The sequence below is a fragment of the Canis lupus genome, chromosome 31 (genome assembly GCF_048164855.1).
Source record: "Canis lupus baileyi chromosome 31, mCanLup2.hap1, whole genome shotgun sequence".
NCBI classification, from domain to species: domain Eukaryota; kingdom Metazoa; phylum Chordata; class Mammalia; order Carnivora; family Canidae; genus Canis; species Canis lupus.
The window spans coordinates 4,798,594-4,819,628 of NC_132868.1; the positions used below are offsets into that span (position 1 = coordinate 4,798,594).

Below are 21,035 nucleotides of genomic sequence, written 5' to 3' on the forward strand. Positions count from 1 at the left end.
ATTCTAGGAATATGGAGATTACACTGGGAAGAATAAGGAGAATCAAACAACAGTAATAACATATTCATAGACTATTTCATCTTTTCCAGATGTTCAAAAACAAAATAGCTTTCTGCTAGGCACAGATAGAGATGAGGCCAAAACCCTTGCACACCCTACATCATGGTAAATGAGTAGCACTTGGGAAGTCTACATAAGTCTAGAACCTTCTCAGTCATTTAATTTGTTACCCATTAGATCTTTTGTGACTGGTTGCATCATTGCTACAAGTTGCATTTTTAAATATGTTCATTAGAAGCTCATTTTTTAAATCAAAACATGGTCTTTCTCTCTTTTTTGCTTAATTCTCTCTGTATTTGAAAAAATATTTTCTTTTTTTCCTAATAACTAGTATCACCTCAAAATTATTTTTAAATGCTTCCTTTTGTCAATTAACTTACCACAACAAGAAAAACCACTGCACTTCTGTTCTTTTTAAAAATACAGATTAATTAACTACTGTATTTGCCTTGGAAATATATCTAGCAAAGTATGTTATAGGTACAATATTGATGCATCACACTCTCATATTTTTTAAATGATTACAGAATGACTACAGTTCACTCTAGAATAAATATATTCCTTATTTAAACTCATTAGTTATACACTAGATGAGATTAATGATCTATTAGATAATAAACAGTCGACACACTAAATAAAATTTATGAAGCTATAACTCTGAATTGTATACCTTTCACTGACTCAATCATCTGTTATATGTCATTATATTATTAAGTTAATTCATATATTGACCGGTAATAAGTTAATTGAGAATATCCTTTAACAAATTAATACAATGGGTAGTTCCTTGACAGATAATATTTGTTGAGCTCTTTGTTAAGTAATTCACATTTGAAGTTTCATTTACTCCTGAAAACAACCCCATTAGAGAGGCTCACATTTTGTTCATGTTTTACAGACATTTACGTAACTTGCCTCAGGGGACGCAGGTTTACCAGGAGAATGATTTGAACCTTGTTGCTCCAGCCTCCAAGCCAGCACCCGCTCCAAACACTGCAATATGCTTGCTCTCTAACACATAATTTAAAAGAAACATAATCCATCTTGGTTCACCTATTGAATGGAGAAAGTAGATCATTTTGCACAATCACAGAGATATATTTTCTCTCAAAATTATCAAAAATAACTTCTACCTTAAGACTAAAAAAGCCCTTGGCCTTCATCAGTTGTATTTCTGTGTTGCTCAAAGGCAGCTACGTGTATACGCATCAGTTCAAACTCTATGGAAACACTGACTGGCTAACTAGCTTTACAGGCAAGGGGTGGAATTCAATGAGGTAAAATATGTATTTTACAAACTGATAACTTTGCAGTTTCTACACTACAATTGAAAAGTGAGTTTCAGTTACCTCTGGTTCAGCGTCTGGCTTCAGATTCACAAACTATGTATCTTCTGGTAGCTTTTTAAGCAGAGAAAATTCTTTAATTTTTAAGCACTAATAGGAAATATAAAACAATAGCTATTTTTTACTGTTTAAACCAACACCACTAAACAACAACTGTTAATTAAAAATTTATTAAAATCACTAAGTCCAAAGTGCCTCTTTAAAAAAAAAAAAAAAAAGGAAGGCAGCTCCGGTGGCGCAGCGGTTTAGCGCCGCCTGCGGCCTGGGGTGTGATCCTGGAGACCCGGGATCAAGTCCCACATCAGGCTGATCAAGTCCCACATCGGGCTCCCTGCATGGAGTCTGCTTCTCCCTCTGCCTGTGTCTCTGCCTCTCTCTCTCTCTCTGAATAAATAAATAAAATTTTAAAAAATAAAGATTTTATTTGTTTATTCATGAGAGGCACAAAGAGAGAGGCAGAGAGACACAGGCAGAGGGAGAAGTAGGCTCCCTGTGGGGAGACCGATGCATGACTCGATCCCAGGACCCCGGGATCACGCCCTGGGCCAAAGGCAGAGCTCAACCACTGAGCCACCCAGGCGCCCCTGATGTACCTCTTCTTAGCTTTCTGTAAACCATTTCGCAGACATTGCAAGTTGATTGCTTATACATATCTAAAGTGAGAGGAGGTACTGTGTATTATGAATCCTGTGGTCCATTATTTAAGTTTACTTGGAGTTTGAAATCCAGCTTAGTTTCTATTAGCACTAAACCCGAAGCCCAAGGATATATCCACTTTGGTTAAAACCAAGTAGATCCTTGAGAAGTATGGAAACCCAGGTCCTTAGCTGTTTGAGGATCTTATTTCATCACCAGTAAGTTTAAAAAAAGGCTACTCTAGCCTCTTCCTTCGCCCTCGCCCCAGTTCCAAATTCCTCCCAGGTTCAGAGGCTGAGTAGATGAGCAGTCTCTTCTTACCAAGAACACCTGTAGCCAATGCCCTCAGGGTCTCACTATCCTCAAAGCAACTTTTCCTAGTGTTTCTCTAAATGAAAATAGGCATCCCCAAGAGGAATTCTATTCCCTAATAAAGTACTCTGTAACCCACCATCCATCCATCATCATCAATCATTTTATGAAGAGCGCCATGAGCTCGCAAACACTGCTATAATTGGATATGTTCTAAATTATTCATTGATGTTGATATCAATTTAATGATAATAGCTAATTCATTGGTAAATATATTTTATTCTAAACAAATGCAGATACTGTTAAGAGTAACAAGTTCACTATGTGGCAAGGCCTCATTTTTTGCAATGGATGATATCTTGCATTACCTGCATTTTTCTTATATTTAATTTAATTCCCCATCCGTTCATTTCCTGATTTAAAATGCTTATATATATTTACTGCCTTGTAATGAGAATTCAAGGAAGTAAAGCATTGCATCTTACTCTTTTTTTTTTAAAGATTTTATTTATTTATTCATGATAGACACACACAGAGAGAGAAAGGCAGAGACACAGGCAGAGAGAGAGAAGCAGGCTCCATGCAGGGAGCCCGATGTGGGACTCGATCCCAGGACTCCAGAATCGAGTCCCACATCGGGACTGAGTCAAAGGCAGGCCCTGAACCGCTGAGCTACCCAGGGATCCCCTGCATCTTACTCTTGAATGACTTTTAGATACTTTCAGTTCCAGAGTTTAAATTGTAAAAACATTTGCAAACAGTGGGTTACTGTGTGGCAAAGGCGTGGACAATTTTCACTTTCCCCTGATACAAACTGGGTGAGCTGCACTGACTCCATGCACATGGATCCCAGACTTCGTCCCTGAGAGACTGTGTCAGATTGGACAATGCCCGCTCTCTAAACAACCTGAAAGGGCCGGCAGAAGGACATAGTTTTGTTTTGTTTGATTGGTTGATCTTTTTATTTCTTCTGCTGTGGGGTTCATCAGCCTCCATCTTCCTTACATCCTGTAAACTACTCTCTCAGTCTAGATACCTGAAGTTTACAGCAAAGCATACAAATAAACGTGAGCTATTGACATAGGAACGACTGACCAAAGTGGACTATCTATCAAAGTATCATTTAGTAATCGAATTTAAGGCTGTCTACTCAAGTTATGTCTGAAAAGGTCTTTCTGGTCATTCCTTGAGTCTATCAAGTTCAGGAAGGTAGCAGATAGGAAACTTGTTCATTCCAGATCTAATGCAAGTTTTTGTTTTCCGTATATTTATTTCAACATTGATGGTTTTTATTCAGTCATTGATATTAATATAAGTAAATGAATCACAAGTCAGTTTTAAAAGAGAGAGAAACACATTGAAATACCACTATAAACTATGAGAATGGCCAAAATCCAAAAAACTGACAACACCCAATTCTGACAAGGATGTGGAGCAGTAAGAATTCTCATTCATTTCTGGTAAGAATGCAAAATGGTACAACCACCTTGGAAGACTGTTTGACAGTTTCTTACAAAAACATTCTTGTACTATACAATCCAGCAATTGTGCTCCTTGGTTTTTACCAAAAGGATCTGAAAACTTAGAAGCGACATGCTGTCCTTTAGTAGGTGAATGGATATCTAAAGTGTACTATGTCCACACAATGAAATATTATTCAACACTAAAAAGAAATGAGCTATCACACCATCAAAGACATGAGGAAATCTTAAATGCATGAATAGGTAGATCACAGAGCACTTTCGGGCAGTGGAATTATCCTGTATGATACTATAATGGTGGATAACGTGTCATTATACGATTTTCAAGACCCAGAGAATGCACAACATGGAGAATGACCCATAACGTAAACTGTGGCCTTGGGGTCATTATGATGTATCAGCGGAGGTTCATCATTTGTAACCAATGTACTGCTCAGTACATTCGATAATGGAGAGGCTGTGTATGTGTGGTGGGCGCAGATGGAACCTGGGAATTCACTGCACTTTTTGTGCATTTTTGCTGTGAATGGAAAAGTCTTCTAAAAATAAGGTCTATTTTGGGCGGCACCTGGATAGCTCCAGTCAGTTAAGCATCTGTCCTCAGCTTGGGTCATGATCTCAGGGTCTTGGGATCGAGGCCTGCATCGGGCTCCCTGCTCAGCAGGGCGTCTGCTTCTCCCTCTCCGTCTCTTCCTCACTCGTGCTTGCTCTCACAATCTCTCTCCCTCTCTTGCTCTCTCTCAAATAAAATCTTTTTTAAAAATAAAAATAAGGCCTATTTTAAAGTGGTAAAAATAATGGGGAAAAGGAAATGAACATGACAACCAACCACACTATTCTTCCATTTGTCTGATAAATATTTACTAACTTACTACCATACAGCAGATGTTGTTCTTGTGCATTTCATTTTGTTCTATCTTACATATATTAGATATATTATATTACATCTTATTAGTCCTGTTGTCATAAATATCAAACATACACTTTTGAAGAATTCTGTGTGAAAATGATGAAGGGAGAAAGGGAAGAGGGTGAACTGGCCTGGAATGATAGCATGTGGACTAGAACAAGGGCCTCCTGCTGGGTGTGCAGTGACCCATGGAGAGCAGAAATGGAAAAGAGATTGCTGGCCAGTTAGTGGGAGCGGAAGTAAAGGTGTAATTTCAAAGAAAAGAGTTTCCCCTGATCATTTCTCAAAGAGAAGTTGTACTTTATTAATGTTTAGCAGGAGTTCATTTGGAGTCTTCTCAGAGTTTAGGGTTGGCTATAAGAAGATACAATAAGAGTTGGGTGGAAGGAGAAGTTACTGGGAGCAGGATCCAGGAGCAAAGCAAAGCAGGGGTAAAGTGCAGAGGACAGCAGCACCCCGATCCATCCACAGCAATCCACAGCACCCAGAAGTCCTGCCATGGGTAGAGACCCTGCAAGAGAACCGAAGTCCACTTCTCGCCTTCCCTCCTCATCCTTTTAGGTGGTGTAGGCAGAAGCAGGAGGCAGAGCCAAGGGCCTGACTATCACATTTCATGTCTGTGAACTCAATTCTGACTGTTTGGCTTTAGGATTCCCAGATTCTTACAAATTCAACCCAAGAAAACAAAAGTGTTTTATATATATATGACCCAGTGATGCCCCCCAAAATAAGAGCAAATGAAAAAGCTTGTCATCTTAATTGTGTTTCTCTAAATGGATTAAAATGAATCTTAAGATTTCATTATAAATTTAGATATATGGCATTAATTAGGGGTCACTGAAAACATTGTGCTCATATTGTAGCATTAAGAATTGATTCTGTATTTGTTTTGAATTCATTTTTTTCTTTTAATGCTTTGAAATAATATTTTAATAGCTTAATCCATTAAGTTGTATGAATGGGAAATAAGTTATAAATTAGGAATACTAATTATAATATACAATATGGCTAAATATATAGATACAGGTAAGATGATAGATTTGCTACACATCTGCTTTTAATATATAACCAATTAGTTAACTGTACAAACGGCTTTATTGCCTCTGTTTTATTTTTGTTTTTTTAAAGATTTTATTCATTTATTCATGAGAGGCACAGAGAGAGGCAGAGACATTGGCAGAAGGAAAAGCAGGCTCTCTGTGGGGAGCCTGATGCGGGACTCGAATCCAGGACCCCGGGATCATGACCTGAGCAGAAGGCAGACACTCAACCACTGAGCCATCCAGGTGTCCTTATTGCCTCTTTTTTTTAATGGTTTCATCATTATTAAGAACATTAAACCCAGATATTTTTAAAGTAAAGCATACACATGCAAATACATACACTTGGAGAAAACAAAATTCATAGTTTAAATTTCTGTACAAATGGAAAATCATTTCTGAAGCATTCTTATAATGCAGATGTGGTTATAACCCAGATATGTGTATGGGATACATATATAGTGAATGCAAACTTCATCTCTCTTGAGTTGGGTGCCAAGCAAGAAGCACTGATAAAACTGCATGTTGGGGAAAAGTTGCTTTCTACTTCTTTCTCACTTTTTTAGTGGACTCAACAACAGCCATGGCCACTCTCCCTGGGTGCACTCACCACTGTAGCCTGTGCAGGCACCTCAGAGAAGCCAGTGCCCTCCTCAGCAGCCCTGTCCCAGGTGTCTGTCCTTCCCTTTCCATCCTGTTCTCATGGGTCCCGTTCTCTTAGGATCCTGTTCTCATTCATGTTCTCCAAATTAGGGATTTTGAGGCCAGGAGTTCTATGCAAATTTCAGCTTTTTCTGTTTTCATTTTGATGGTGGATGAAAGTAATTCCTACAGGCATGTTCTGAATTCTCAGATGGCCCATCTCACGTGAATGATGCAGGGCCTCTGTAAGCTGTAAGCCGGCGTAGGAAGAGCTTCAGTAGCCACCTGGAGACATTGCTAGCTGAGCCCAGAAAGGGGTTTTTCTCCTTAAATATATTCTCTTAAAAGATTACTCAGTTTTCAAGAGCCAAGTTCTAATGAATCTGAGAAACACTACTGTCACAGGTAGTACAGTCTTCCCCCTCGTTCACTCAACAAATTTTTGTTCAGGATCTGCTATGTGACTGGCACTGGCCTTGGGGAAGGGATAGAGATCTATCAGTGAACAAAAACAGACCTGCCCTCCAATAACACACATTCCAGCAGACAGTCAATGACAATAAACACAATAAAAAGCTAGGACATGATGAGGGATATGAAGAATTCTGTAATGGATTCAGGTAAAAGAAGAATACTGGATTCAGGGAGGGGATATGGTTCAGTAGTGTGGTTGGAGGAGCTTCACAGAGAAAGTCGAATTTTCAGACCTTGAAATGGTGAGAATTGAGCTATGTGTCTAGCACATCTGTGAGATGAGTTTTTTGTGATAAGAAAATTAAGCAGAAGGGTACCTGGGTGGCTCAGTGGTGAGTGTTTGCTTTGGCTCAGGTTGTGATCCCAGGGTCCTGGGATCGAGTCCATCGGGCTCCCCATGGGGAGCTTGCTTCTCCCTCTGCCTGTGTCTCTGCTTCTCTCCCTGTGTCTTATGAATAAATAAATAAAATCTTCAAAAAAAGAAAAGAAAAGAAAAGAAAACTAAGCAGGGAAAATGCCAAATTATAACCATTCAAAACAGACCATAATTTCCCAATCCCCGAGGGACTTTGAAGTTAAAAGAAAGAAGACAGTATTACTGAATGAGTCCTGTTATTTTTCCCATATCAATGTAGAAGTGTTCACATACAGCTTTGCTGATGAGAACTCCATGAAATGGTCTGCATGTTAAGCAGCCTATTTGTTTTCCATTTTAATTTAAAAATTGGTCTAAAAAATAAGGACAGCAAGGAGAAGGCCCATCTAGAGACATCTTGCAAGGTTTTTTTTCCATTTATTTATTTAAAAAAATCAAAACTATCTTAGGTAGAAGGAACATCAAAATTAACATGATTTTGTCATTAATCAAATACCTGAGTTAAGCATAACATGCATTGGTCTTAGTGTTTTCACTAGCTCTTTTTGTGACTTCTTATCTTTTAGGGCTTCTTAGATGAAAATCCTAATTCTTCAGGCTTTTCATTCTGGTTTCTTTAAAACGTTGGGAGAATGTTCTGATTAAGCATAACTTTAATATTTTGTATATCAATCCGACAGCCCTTTAAGACAGTGGTTAAATTTAATAAGTCTCAAGAGCGAGAAACTTCTTTTGCTCCTCCATCTGCTTCATGCTGTGAGTATGTGCCATATTTTTAGAGAGAAATGTCCATGACATCCATTACGAAGTTAAAATCACCTTTCGAAAATCTATAACTTGAAAAGAGGTTATGTTTGGAATTTTATCAGTAGAATATTAAAGCAAGAAAAGGCAATAGAATCTAAGAACACCTGTTTGTTCTCTTTTTCCTTTGTGTGCTTTAATTCAGCTCAGTGAAATTAATTGTAGCAACTGCTTCATATGAAAAACCTGTTTGGTCTAAATAGTGAAAGCTTACTCTCTAAAGCAAAAGATGTTCCCTGTGCTCTTACAGATAAGGAGACAAGGAGGCATCCAGCTCCTGGTGGACCTGCTGGATCATCGGATGACAGAAGTCCACCGTAGTGCCTGTGGAGCCTTGAGAAACTTGGTGTATGGGAAGGCCAACGATGATAACAAAATTGCCCTGAAAAACTGCGGTGGCATCCCAGCGCTGGTGAGGTTACTCCGCAAGACCACCGACCTGGAGATCCGGGAGCTGGTCACAGGTTAGAATTCTTATTAACAGCACACTGCCTCTCAAGATAAAGTTTCCATTGTCCAGCACGGTAGCAAAAGTGCTAACCAAGGATGGTGGTGCAGGGCCTCTCAGAGGGCTAATACCCCAGGCAATCCCAATATACATGTGCTAAATGAGTGACTAAAAGGATATCTAATTAAAACATGTGGATTGACCAAATGAGATCATTAGAATCCAGTAAACAGGGGCACCTAGGTGGTCACTTAGTGAAACATCTGCCTTCAGCTCAGGTCATGATCTCAGGGTCTGAGATTGAGCCCCAAGTCGGGCTCTCTGCTTAGCAGGGAGCCTGGTTCTCCCTCTCCCTCTGCCTGCTGCTCCCCCCTGCTTGTACTCTCTCTCTCTCTGTCAAATAATCTTTTAAAAAAATAAAAAATAGAATCCAGTAAACATAACCCTTCTAAAATTCTATGACCATATTTCAGTTTTGTCACTTGATTTAGAAGTAGTTCAGCATCTTACAGTACCCACAGGTGATCATTAAAATGGCGTTTAATAAGAATTGATAAAAGGACAAAGTATGTGAGTTGTTATTAATAAGGTGTATATTCTGATTTATCATGTGGTTAAGAGATCTTATTGCACTCAACAGTTAGCTTCTTGAAAAAAAATATTTGTGCCTGCTGAAAATCCCTAGGTTATAGGATTACATATCAGGAAATTTCTCTTACATATATTTATGTGTTTGTATATTGTATATTTACACATATTATACTGCATATTTACATACATCATATGTTTGTATTATATTTACCTATTTACATAAAGGGAATTTCCGAAACATGAGCATGAGAGCAAGCCTTTCTGTGAACACTGTACTTTTGGATTTTGTAAAGTGGACATCACTAGAGAAGCACCTCATAGAGCCATGAGGATTTGATGAATGAGAACATAGAACATTTAGCAGTACCTTTCTGGGAATATATATGATCATTGGAATAATATGTAAACATTAGCTTTCACTTTTGTCCCCAACCTTCTAACTGTGCAGTTTTACTTGTTGGAGTGCTAACAACATAAGTGACCTTGATATGGGCTTTCAGAGTACTCTTCTTGATTATACACATCGTTGTTCTAGATAATATTTGGTTTTAGTTCATCAAAGTTCCCCTCAAGTGTTTGGCAAATGGATTGCAAGGTTGACTCTCAAAAAAGAATCTCAATTCTCAATAATGCCACCAATCTTGTTTTAATTCCATAACTTGTATCTATGCTCATGAGATATATGTGAACTTGTTATTTTAAGAAAACACATGACTCAAGTTGAGAGTCATAAATATTTGTTTAGGCCGAGATCAAGACTCCCAGCTTCAGCACATTTTCTTAAATTTACACCCTTTAAGATTATTGTCACATCTCTTTCCCACTCTTAGCTAAATTAGAACCAGACCCCATTTACTTTCCCTTTGTTTTCTTTTCTTTGTGCTTCTCTAAGCAAAGAATTGTCTTTGTGGAAAAAAATAGTTAAGGTTTACAGTGTTATTAAGGTGATGTTTCACACCAAACTAATATGGATCGGTTAAGGCAAAACTATTATTATGCACATATTATGATGTGTAGGATAGTTTGGGGGATGAGTTAAATAATTGAAAATATACCCCATCCATTCTTTCAAATTAAGAGGAAGGGCTCAATATGTGTGATGGAAAATAAACATCATGGTGCTTCTGTGCATTAAGGCCTTGCCAATGGATGCGTGAGGCCAGCGGAACTAAAGGAACACCTACTGCTATGCACGTTATGCATCTATTTCATGATTTTAAAATAATTAGATTTTGCTAAAATTTGGATTTGCCCCAACACAAAACCCTCAGTGATGGTTTATCTTGTTGCCAAGAAAATCCAGCCACATGCAAAAGGCTGAGGTGATTGATGGCTTAAACCAGAAGGAAGTGGCAGCAGTACCTCTGTCCCCTGACGTCGTCCACTGCTGCATGCCTCTGCTTATTCTGATATTCAAAGCAACTATGCAACACTGCTTCTGACAGATGCTGCATGTTGCCCATTTAATGCACCTGGGCAATACCAAAAGTTTCTCTGCAAGCTTCATTTGGAAACAGATGAAAGTCGAATTTTCTCTTAAAAGATTACTCAGAGGCAAGTAACCTCTTCAGAATATAGAGAAGTTTCCGTAATTGGCAAATCTTTGGCTATGGGAAAGATGGCATACTTGATATAGAGAGTACACATGCCCCTTCTTCTGCTCCTTTGGAGAAGAACAAAGGTTTGTACCCATTGCGAGGTGATGACTTGGTGTTTCTTCATCAGTGTGTGCTGGTGGCCAAGACTCATTCCCTTGCCCCCTCTGGAAGAAATGCTGACTTGTCATGACTCCATCCAAGCAACTGGGGCCAAATGGCTCCAGGATGATAGTGGTTGCTAATTTAGTAGATGTTTTCTGCCCTTCCAGAATCATGGTCTTGTGTGTGGCTGCACTTCAGGCATGATGTTTACTTTTTACAAAGAAACACATGTTGTTAAAACATTTCGATAGGTTGAGGCTCATGGTTTCTGGAGTTGCCTTGGTAGGTACTACTGAGACACAGTAAGCACCTTAGCCAAGCTACTACTCTAGAAAGAGAAATCAGAAGCAACCATGTGCTAGAACATTCTGGCATGGAAGGAATTGCTGCTGCAGGCCACCCTATAATAATAAACTCCCATGCTGGCAGAAATCTGAGTGTGCCTGGAAACCGACAAGGTCCTGTTAACTTCTGTTTAGACATAGCATGGATGATGCAGATCGAGCCACTGCCTGAGCAAAAGTAAATGAAAGCAAATGAATTCACCTCACAGAGCCTTAGAGGGTCATGTTCATCTTCAGCACCAGCCCAGCACTCATCTGCCAGAGTGAGCTATGAAAGTTTAGATTCTGTAGGCTCCTGGGGAGCTTTGGGAATCCAGTATTTTAGTGCACCTACCTGATTCAACCTCAAGGACATCAAATCCCCCATTTGTCTTCTCTGTCATTTTCTTCCCACTCCTTCTCTGAGACTCTTGTCTCCCCCCACGTCTGGTAAATGCTTTGCTACACTAAGCTCATGCTCTCCGTTCATCCTTCATCATTCATATTGTAAATGCTTTGGGATTTCTGCAGGTGTCAGGTGTGTGCTAAGCCTTGGACATCTTCACGCACAGAGTTGACGTTCAGTGGACCCACACCAGCACTGCCACGATGTTAACACCAGAGCCCACTGTGATGGTTGGGGGCTCTGTTTGGAATTGTCCCATCCATGCATTGCTGGCTGCTAAATATTAAAAGGGATGCTGTGGGACACCCCAGTGACTCAGCAGTTGAGCATCTGCCTTAGGCTCAGGGCCTGATCCTGGGGTCCTGGGATCGAGTCCCACATCGGGCTCCCCGCAGGGAGCCTGCTTCTCCCTCTGCCTGAGTCTCTGCCTCTCTCTCTGTGTCTCTCATAAATACATACATACATACATGCAAACATACATACATACATACATAAGATGTTGCTGACAAATTGGTCCACATTTTAGAAACTTAATTAGATGAGCACCAAGACTTATGATGGCTCTGAAGAATGGACCCGTAAGAGTAAAAAGCCTCTCTTTACCACTGTTGTCACATTGTCACAAGGACCCTCTTCAAAGGCTTTTGGAATTAGGTTAGGTATTTCTGCATAAATTAATAAAACAATGATTTAAGTGAAACAACTATTGTAATTCTGCAGCAGACCTAATACAGATTGCGAGTTATTACTTCAGCCAGGAGTAGTAGAGCCTTGCCAGCACAAAGGAGCTTTTACTCTTGCATTCTCCTTCCTAAATATTAGCAAATACATGAAAACCAATGTGGGTTAAAAATATATATATATAGGGGAAGGGAGGGTGAAGTTTTGTTAGCAGATGTTGAAAAGAACGTTAGTGATTTTTAAAAAATAATAAAGCATGTTTCTAAACAAGATTTTAGATTGGACCTGGGCTATATAACCAGAAGGATGTAAAACACGAGATTATAAACTATAAAAGACTAAAAGAAAGAAATGTTCTTACGCAGCTTTAAATTATTTACTGAGTATTCCTTGGCAAACTGTTTGAACAATAATAAAATGTTAAAATTGAGCTATTTACATGCATTTACATTCAACACATAAGCATGCATGCTTTAAAAAAAAAAACTGCCTGTTTGCACTGCAGTATCTGTTCACAGCAGAATATATTTTACTTCTGCCTGTTAGGCTTTGCAATAAATAATTTTCTTCCTATGCAATAATTACTATGAGATGATGATCAGAATTTTATTTAAATCCAGTTGAAGCTATTATATGCTCGCCATTACTTGAAATATCCTAAGCAAATAAACTTTGGTTACAAATGCTGCATGTCCTTTGGGCTTGACTAATATAATTTTTCTCTCTCTAAATATGGAAATAATCAACCTAAATTTTGAAATGCCCAACTAAAGATTTCAGAATGTTTTACAAATCATAATAAACCACTTTTTATTAAACCATAAAGCTTAATAAATTACTTTTATTTCTGTTGAAAGCAAGTGTCCTTAAGAGTTCTGGTTCTCTAAGAACAGAGTGTATTCTTGCATCTTATGCTTCTAATACTGAGTCTTTCCTTTCAATTAAAGAGATGGGCCTCAGTTTAACTATTTACTTGCTAGCATGAGGTCAGTCGATTTAATGCCTAGTCTCTTATAAACTGAGTTACATACCCCCCTAAATTTTTAGGATGAAGCCCTAACCCATAGCCCCTCAAAGTATGACTCAGATATAGTTAGTTATGTTAGAATACTAGAGTAGGGTGGGCCCTTAAGCTGATATAGCTGGTGTCCTTATGAAAAGAAGAAATTTAGGCAAAGACTCACACAGGGAAAAAGCCACATGAACACGAAGACAGAGATGTGGTCATGCTTCCTCGAGGCAAGGAGTGCCACAGATTGCCCCAAAAACACCAGAAGCCAGGAAAGAAGCTAGGAGCCAATTCTTCTCATAGCCTTGGATGGAACCAACGCAGATGACATCATGATCTTTGACTTCTAACATCCAGAACTGTGACAGTAAACTTCTGTGGTTTTGGCCATTCAATCTTGTTATGGCAATGCTAGGAAACTAATACAGACCCAGATCCAAGGAATCCTTCATCTTTTTCCAGATGTGAGCAAACATATTTGTTGGTCAAGGAAATAAAGCAATGCAAATAAATGCAGAACCATGAGGGCTTAATAGTGCTGTTTAATCAGTCATCCAGATTTCTTACTACATCTTTTTAAAGTATTTACTTGTGAAGAATTGGAAGTGGCAAAGATGATAATTAAATGCAGCTTAATATTTTCAAAGTAATGGCTCTATATGGTCAAAAGATGAAATTGTATAAAGATGCTTATAATGAAAACAACAGTCCCCTTCCTCATCTGTCCTCTTATATTAAACACTCCCAAGTCCCTCAGAGGCTTTCAGCCTCAGCTTTTGCTTTATTTAGTTTTCTCATGGCTATGCCATGTCTTTAAATGATATACTTATTTCACTCTATGTAAATCAATTATCATAGGCTTTAAATTGACTTTGTACTGTGATGGAGAAGGATTTTTCATTTTTCACCACTCATGCCTTCTCCTTTCCAAAATGGTGGGATCATTATCCTTGACTCTTCAGCAAATTTGATCAGTGACTTCAAGTTAAGCTTCTATCTTTTCCATCTAATAAAATCATTATCTCATCACCCATTTTATAAGATATTAGTGCTCTATGTCTTCAGCTTTCTTCTTAGCCTCTGTCATCATACTTGACTTTTACATTGTCAAGGTTGAATATATTTGCAGTCTATTCTATAACCATAGTCAGTCTTCCAAGGATTTCTATAGCTTGATTCAAAAGTTGAAAGCCAGAGGTTAGCCTTTGCATTATGAATGGGAAGAGCAGACCCATGTGGTACCTAGCCATCACATTTCTTTCCCAATGGGTCCAAAGTGATGATTCTTGTCAAAAGAGTACATTTCCTGCATCATATCTAATGGATTCCTCATCATCTACAATGCCCACCTGCTCAACTTTGTGATTTTAATCATCATTAATTCCCTGTTTTTCTGGAGATCTCATGAAAAGAATCCTCTATTTGGGGGGCAGAACCAGATGATTGCTCCCTAGAACAGCTGCATTGCTCTCCAGAGTTGGGATGTCTGTCTCCTAGATCCCAGGCCCTCCTCTTTGGTCTATTCTCTTGTAAGTTCTAAATATTAATTAATTAATTAATTAATTAATTAATTAATGTGCTTTGGACATGAAATTCCGAAAATGTCAGTATTGAATCCTAATACATTATTGATTCATTAGACATGGATAGATCAAAATTATTTTTCTCAGGAATATTTTCTATAATTTTAACCCTGATACATAAAAGTCTGATGATATATCTAGATTGCACTTTTCTTAAATTCATTGGTATTGGACATTTCCAGTTTAAAGAATCATGACCCTCAGTGCCAGAAAACTTTTTTTTTTAAAGTTCATTCATTTCCTCTATCCTTTTTTTTTTTTTTTTTAGAATTGTTGGTAGTCAGATTTTGAATCTCTTGGACTTTTCATACATAATTTGAAGATTATCATGAGAGATTTCTCCACTATCCAACATTTCTCTCAACATATTGATAAGGTTTTTTTTTTTTTTGCAGGGATTTAAGAAGATATAACTATTAATATTAATAGCATCATTATTTTAATTCTACGAACTCTTTTGTGCTGTTTTTATAACCTCTATTCTTATTTCATGAATGTAAGGTATTCTTGAATTTCTCTAAGGATATTTAGAACAAAGGTTCGTTTTCTGTTTATCATGAATCATTTCACCTTTCTCTGGTGTCATTTTTTTCTATTTTTATGACAGTTTTTCATATTGATTTTGCATGCTTACTTTAAATGTGGAGAGACCTTCAGTTCTCTGCTCATTTTTTGTGTGTGTTACTTTAATGAAGGTTTAAAGGTTTATACACAGTGTAGTTTCAAGCAATTGAGCACATGGCTATTTCCATATGCTTCTACACATCAGTTTATGAAACCATATATTTTAAGGAAAGATATTACTTGAATGATGGTTTATACACAGTGAATTTTCAAATTATGGAAACAGCCCAAGTGCCTATCAACTAATGATAAATGGATAAAGAAGAAGTGGGGGAGATATAGATATGTACATCCATGTAAAATTAGCCATAAAAAAGGATGAAATCTCTGCTCATTAAGACAGAAAGAGTAGAGAATTTGAGCTCTGTGCACATCAGTGAAGCTTCCTAACTGTGAATTTGGCTTCAGGTGAGCAGGTAGGCATAAGGTGTTGTGATAGGGAACCCTTTAAGTATTTTGATGAGGAAGGCTTTTCTCTAAGGCTCAGATATCCACATTAGCTTTTCCATTCTCCCCCAGTGCAGTCAGTCTCTTTAGAGAATATTCTCCTGAGTTGTTTATGTGTCTGGTCTATAAATTTTCTGTCTGTTGAGTGTTCTTTCCATCTGGGTAGGAGTGAGCAGTGAGAGGGCAGGGTGTTCTCTCCATGCAGGCAAGAGTGGAGAATGAAAGGGTGGGCAACTGCTTCTCTTCAATCACCCTTGGTAGCCTCCCTTCTCATTTCTACATCTCCTTTGCCTGCCTGCTCTGAGCATGAATCTTCCCTAGGTTCCACTAGGATGGTCAGCCACCTCATTGGATCATTGGGATGGAGTCCCCTCAATGTTTATTGTGGGCTATCCTGGCTTCCACTACAACTTCGCCAGGCAACTCACCTCCATCTGTTTTGCATATTATAGAAATAGGATAAAATGTCTCATCTGCTGGATTACTCCTTCCATTCTCTTCTTTATTCCATTATGTTCCCACTAATAATATCTTGCCTGCATGAGTTCTGAACAGTTCCATAGATAACACAAAGTGTAAATAGTATTAGGTATTGTCTGTATAGCTGATAGAACCAAGTTGGAGACATTTCCTTTAGGTCTGTTACCAAGTGAGTTTATTATTTCCAAAGAAGTCTAGGGTGTAACATTAACTAAACACCCTTCATGGGAAGACACTGAAACCAAGGGGAAGATGTCATACCCTACTGACATCTTCCAGTCTGTTTTCTCTTATCCCATTTGCTCTAATCACCTACAGGCATGGCTCATCTCTTCAAAGCAGGAACTAAGCATTTTGTCAAGGTAGCCTTCCCTCTGTCTTCCTGAGCTTTTTGATGGTCACCTGGGTCTCTTGGTAGGCACTTTATATGTTATAGTAAGAGGTGCTGAGATGAGTCAGGATAGCACATCATTTAAATCAAATTCAGGGTCACTGTGTTCCCAAAATGTAAAATTATATCCCAGATTTATTTTGTATCCCAAATAATGTCCAGCCATGTTGTCCAACATAGCATATCAGAGCTTCTGCCATAAGATTAGAGTGCATCACAAAGATAAAAATGAATAGAGATATTCCAATAATGAAACGTCAGCAATGTAGAGATGCCTCGAATTTTAATATAAACCCCACCAAATATCAAATTCCCAAGGAGAAATTAAAAATCAAAGTTTCAATCCACTTTTCTGTTGAAGTCCAAAGACATTAAAGTTCAAAGGAACTAAAGCCTAAAAATCAATATATCTTGCCATTGTGTATTAAAGTTCAAAGTCCATATGTACAAAACTCATCCTCCCCAATGTCTCTCTTCTGCACAGCCTCTACCAGAAGGATTCTCTGGCCCTCTTTAGATTGCCTAGGGCCACTTCATGCTAGAATTGTTGACATATACTCAGGGCCTCAAAGATATGTTGTTCCAATGTCAATCCTTACTCATCTCACTGTCCAAGGGTGTGAACCCTGGCCCATGCCCATCACCTGTAGACAAGAACCCATCCTAAACCCTAAGAGCAGATATCCCAGGCACTGGTGTGTACCCCTAGACCAGCCCCAACCAAGGCCGTGGCAGCCAGTCAGTGAAGCTATATTGGTTGCATATTTCTGCTACAACATATTTCCAAATATCTAGCGACTTAAAACAGTGCAAGTTTATTACCTTCCAATTCCAGAGGTTAGAAGTCCAACATAAGTGTCAGTGGGCTAAAATCTGGATGCCAACAGGACTGCGTTCCTTTCTGGAGATTCTAAAGTGTGGTCCTTGCCTTTTCCAGCTACTAGAGCTGAAGACCCACATCCACTGTCTGCAAAGGCAGCAGCATGGCATCTCTGATAAATCTTCCAGAGGCACATTTCCCTCTGCTTGCCACCAGGAGTGGTTCTCTGCTTTTAAGGACCTAAGCGATTAGTTGGGCCCACCTGGCTAATCCAAGACACTCTTTAGGATAATTTGTACATCTTAAATTAATCATATCTTCAACAAAAGGTCACACATTCACAGGTTCTGGAGATTAGGACATGGATATTTTTAGAGGACCGTTATTCTGCCAACCGCTATAGTTGAGGGAAGATGAGTAATAGGAGGTGTTTGGGGATGAGATCCGTCAGGAGAGGCCAGTCTGGTGATGCCGGGGTTCCAGAGTCCGCCGTCAGTGAACTTAAAATGAGTCCGGAGACAAAGACCCAGCGAAAGGTGAAGTCCGCTATGAAGCGTTTAGCAGCGGAGGCGAAGATGCGTCCATGCAGGGAATCGGAAGGCTCGCTGGCGTGTTGCAACATTTCCGTGCCGCGAGGGGCAGCAACGGCCTCGGGCCTGGGTCCCCGCCGGAGAGCGGGGAGCGGGGAGCGGGGAGCGGGGAGCGGGCACCGCGGGGGCGACGGGGACGGGGCTTCGCGCAAGCCGAGCCGAGCCGGGTGGGGCGCGGGGCGAGAGGCTGACGCAGGTCAGGGGGCGGCCGATGGGCGCGTCTGGGCCGCTGCTCGGGAGAGTGACCGGGGCGGGCAGCCGTCGCCCCCCCGCGCCCGGCCCAGGCCTGCGCCCCGCGGGCCTCCTTGCCCGGGACCCTCGGAGGACCTGGCCTCCCCGGAGGCGCAGTTGCAGCCCCGCCAGGGCGACTCGCCGCGAACCCCGCGCCGGGGCCACCGAGGGGCCTTCCGTCCCTTGCTGCACATCCGACCCCGCCGTTGCCCATGACCCCTCGCCCCGGGGTCTGGGCCGTGCGGGTGCGGAGCCACGGGGGTGCTCGCCGTCCCCGGCCGGCCGCGCACCACCGGTCAGCGGACACCCCGCGGTCCCGTGGCCGGGGGCTCCTTGCTCTTCCTGCGGAACCCTGAGGTCACCTGCCCCTGCAGCAGCCTGCAGGGCCCCCTCAGCAGGAATCGGGCCCCCGGAGCGCCTCGGCTCCGTGCCACTCGGCTCCCCTTGAGTGTCCATTTTCCAGGCCCCGGATCCCCATCTTCGTCACCTCCTGCCGCTGCTCTGACGCGATGGGCCTCTGTGATCCCGCTCCCTGGCTCCTCTGCTGCGACTTGCAGGAAGGCTGGTTGAGCTTCCGCAGGTTGAACCTGCTTCTGCATTTGGACTCTGCCTTGTACTGTGTCCGGGGGAGCAGTTTGCAGGGCTTGAGTCCTGCCCTCCTTTCCTTTTCCTCTTCTTTCAAAACTGAGAGCATTGCTCTGGCAGCAATCTGCCTTTCTAACAGTCCTCCGGATTCCAAAACAGGAGTTGGCAAACTTTTCCCTTCAAAGACCAGAGGATAACTATTTCAGCTTGCAGGCTACGGGGTCTCTGTTACACCTGCTTCATCCTACCTGTATTGGATGAAAACAGCTATTGTAGTACCTAAAAATGGGATGTGGCTAGGTTTCAATAAAACTTTATATATAAAAACAAATGGCTAGCCCTCAGGCCTTGGTTTATAGAACTCTCTATTCCACCCTCTTCCACACCACATTCTGAACAAAAATGGAGAGGGAAGCCATATTATCATCTCATTACCCTTAGAGGTCACTTTGGAGGCCAGCCCTAGGGCTGTTTGCCAAGCAGGTTTGCTGATAGTGAAGCCCAGGGCTAGGCAGACGTATCCACCATCCACAGGTAGCAGTTGGGTCGGGGAAGGCTTCCTCTTCCTTTATCAGCCCCACAGGACTCTTTCCTACAGAGACCAGAGCAACCAGAGTTTCCTGTGGCCACTCATTCCCAAGGAGGGTGGGGGCTGGCGGGGGGGGGGGGGGGGGGGAACAGGCAAAAGCTATGCATGCCTGCAGACTATTTGGAGAAGTCCCTCCTCCTCACAGGGGAAGGACAAGTGAGGGTCCAGGCTCCATGAATCATGCTCCTTCCACAGGAAGGGAACAGCAGGCCTGAAGAAGAATCATTCAGCAGCGTCCCAGTGAAGGGGAGAGGAGATGGGTGTTAGGGCTGGTCTACGACTTGACCCCAGCTCATTTCCTACCCAGCTACATATGGAACATTCTTTACAGAGATATCTTCTCTTATCTCCTCTAAATGGTCATTTTAACAATTTTAGGATTATCTCTCTATAGCAGATAGCCCAGTTGTATCCAAAAGCAGACAGCAAAACTTACAACCTTCCACACAGCACCAGTTCTGATTCCCAGTTTCCTCCCCAGCGAGGCCAGTTCTAACCTAATTTAGAAAATTCACACCATTAACTTCCTACTCACCCCTTTCATAATTCAATACAGAGATTGAAGCCACTCTGTAGGCTGTAAGTCTAATTCATTTATTTATTAAACACATGTTTGTTGAGCATCTACTGTGTAACAGTGAGGTGTCAGTGTTTGGGATACAGGTGCTTGGTGAATACCCACGTACCTTCTAGCCATAAGCCATCCCTGGGGTATGGCACTCTTCCTGATGGCCAGGAGGCTGTTGCCTGTATTCCAGGGAGCCAGGTGGAGGAAGGGAGAAAGAAAGGACATGGTTGGGAGAGGTCCTGGATTTCCACTCATTTACATGGAAAAAAGTGGACCATATCAAAACTTTGTGATTTTAATATCCATTAACACAACCATTGTGGAACATTTCAAGCTTAAAACTCAGAGCCCTGCCCTCGTAGGGCTTATGTTGTGGTGGGCAACACCGACACCCTATAAGTTCAGGGAGTGGCAAGTACTATGATGAAAAATGGAGTAGGCTAAGGTGATGAGAAAGGGATGGGAATTTATTACTTAGCATGAAGCTCAGCTTAAAGAGGTGAAAAGCCCCAGTTGATGGGTTGTGTTCGTTTAGATGGAAGTTTCTTTCTCTCCCATTAAGGAAATCTCAAGATTAAGTGTTCCAGGGTGAAAGCCCAGCTGTTATCCAGTCTTCAGAAACCCATCCTCCATCCAATCATAGGTTGTCCTCTACGTTGTTGATCTTTCATTAATGGCCAAGATGGTGGCACCTGCGTTCCAATGAGCAAGCCATTTTGATATAAAGTGTTTTGAAAGGGGTTCTAGTTTATGTTATAGGAATATATAGACTTGTTAGCTGTATAAATCAGGGTCATAACCCTTCTTTATTTGACATGCCACAGAGTAGGATACCAGTGGAAGTTTGCGGAGCTGATAATATTATGTTATTTCTTCTGTTTTACATTC

At 40.8% G+C, this 21,035-nt stretch overlaps 1 protein-coding gene across 5 annotated transcripts in view; it reads left to right on the top strand.

Moving 5' to 3' along the window:
* The window catches only part of CTNND2 (catenin delta 2), a 914,420-nt gene that overhangs the window by 693,258 nt on the left and 200,127 nt on the right, over nt 1–21,035 (top strand). For all 5 annotated transcript variants that reach the window (XM_072807315.1, XM_072807318.1, XM_072807317.1 and 2 more), the window contains one exon: nt 8,332–8,545. In XM_072807315.1, coding sequence (XP_072663416.1) covers nt 8,332–8,545 — 214 coding nt within the window. The remainder of the gene's footprint in view (nt 1–8,331; nt 8,546–21,035) is intronic.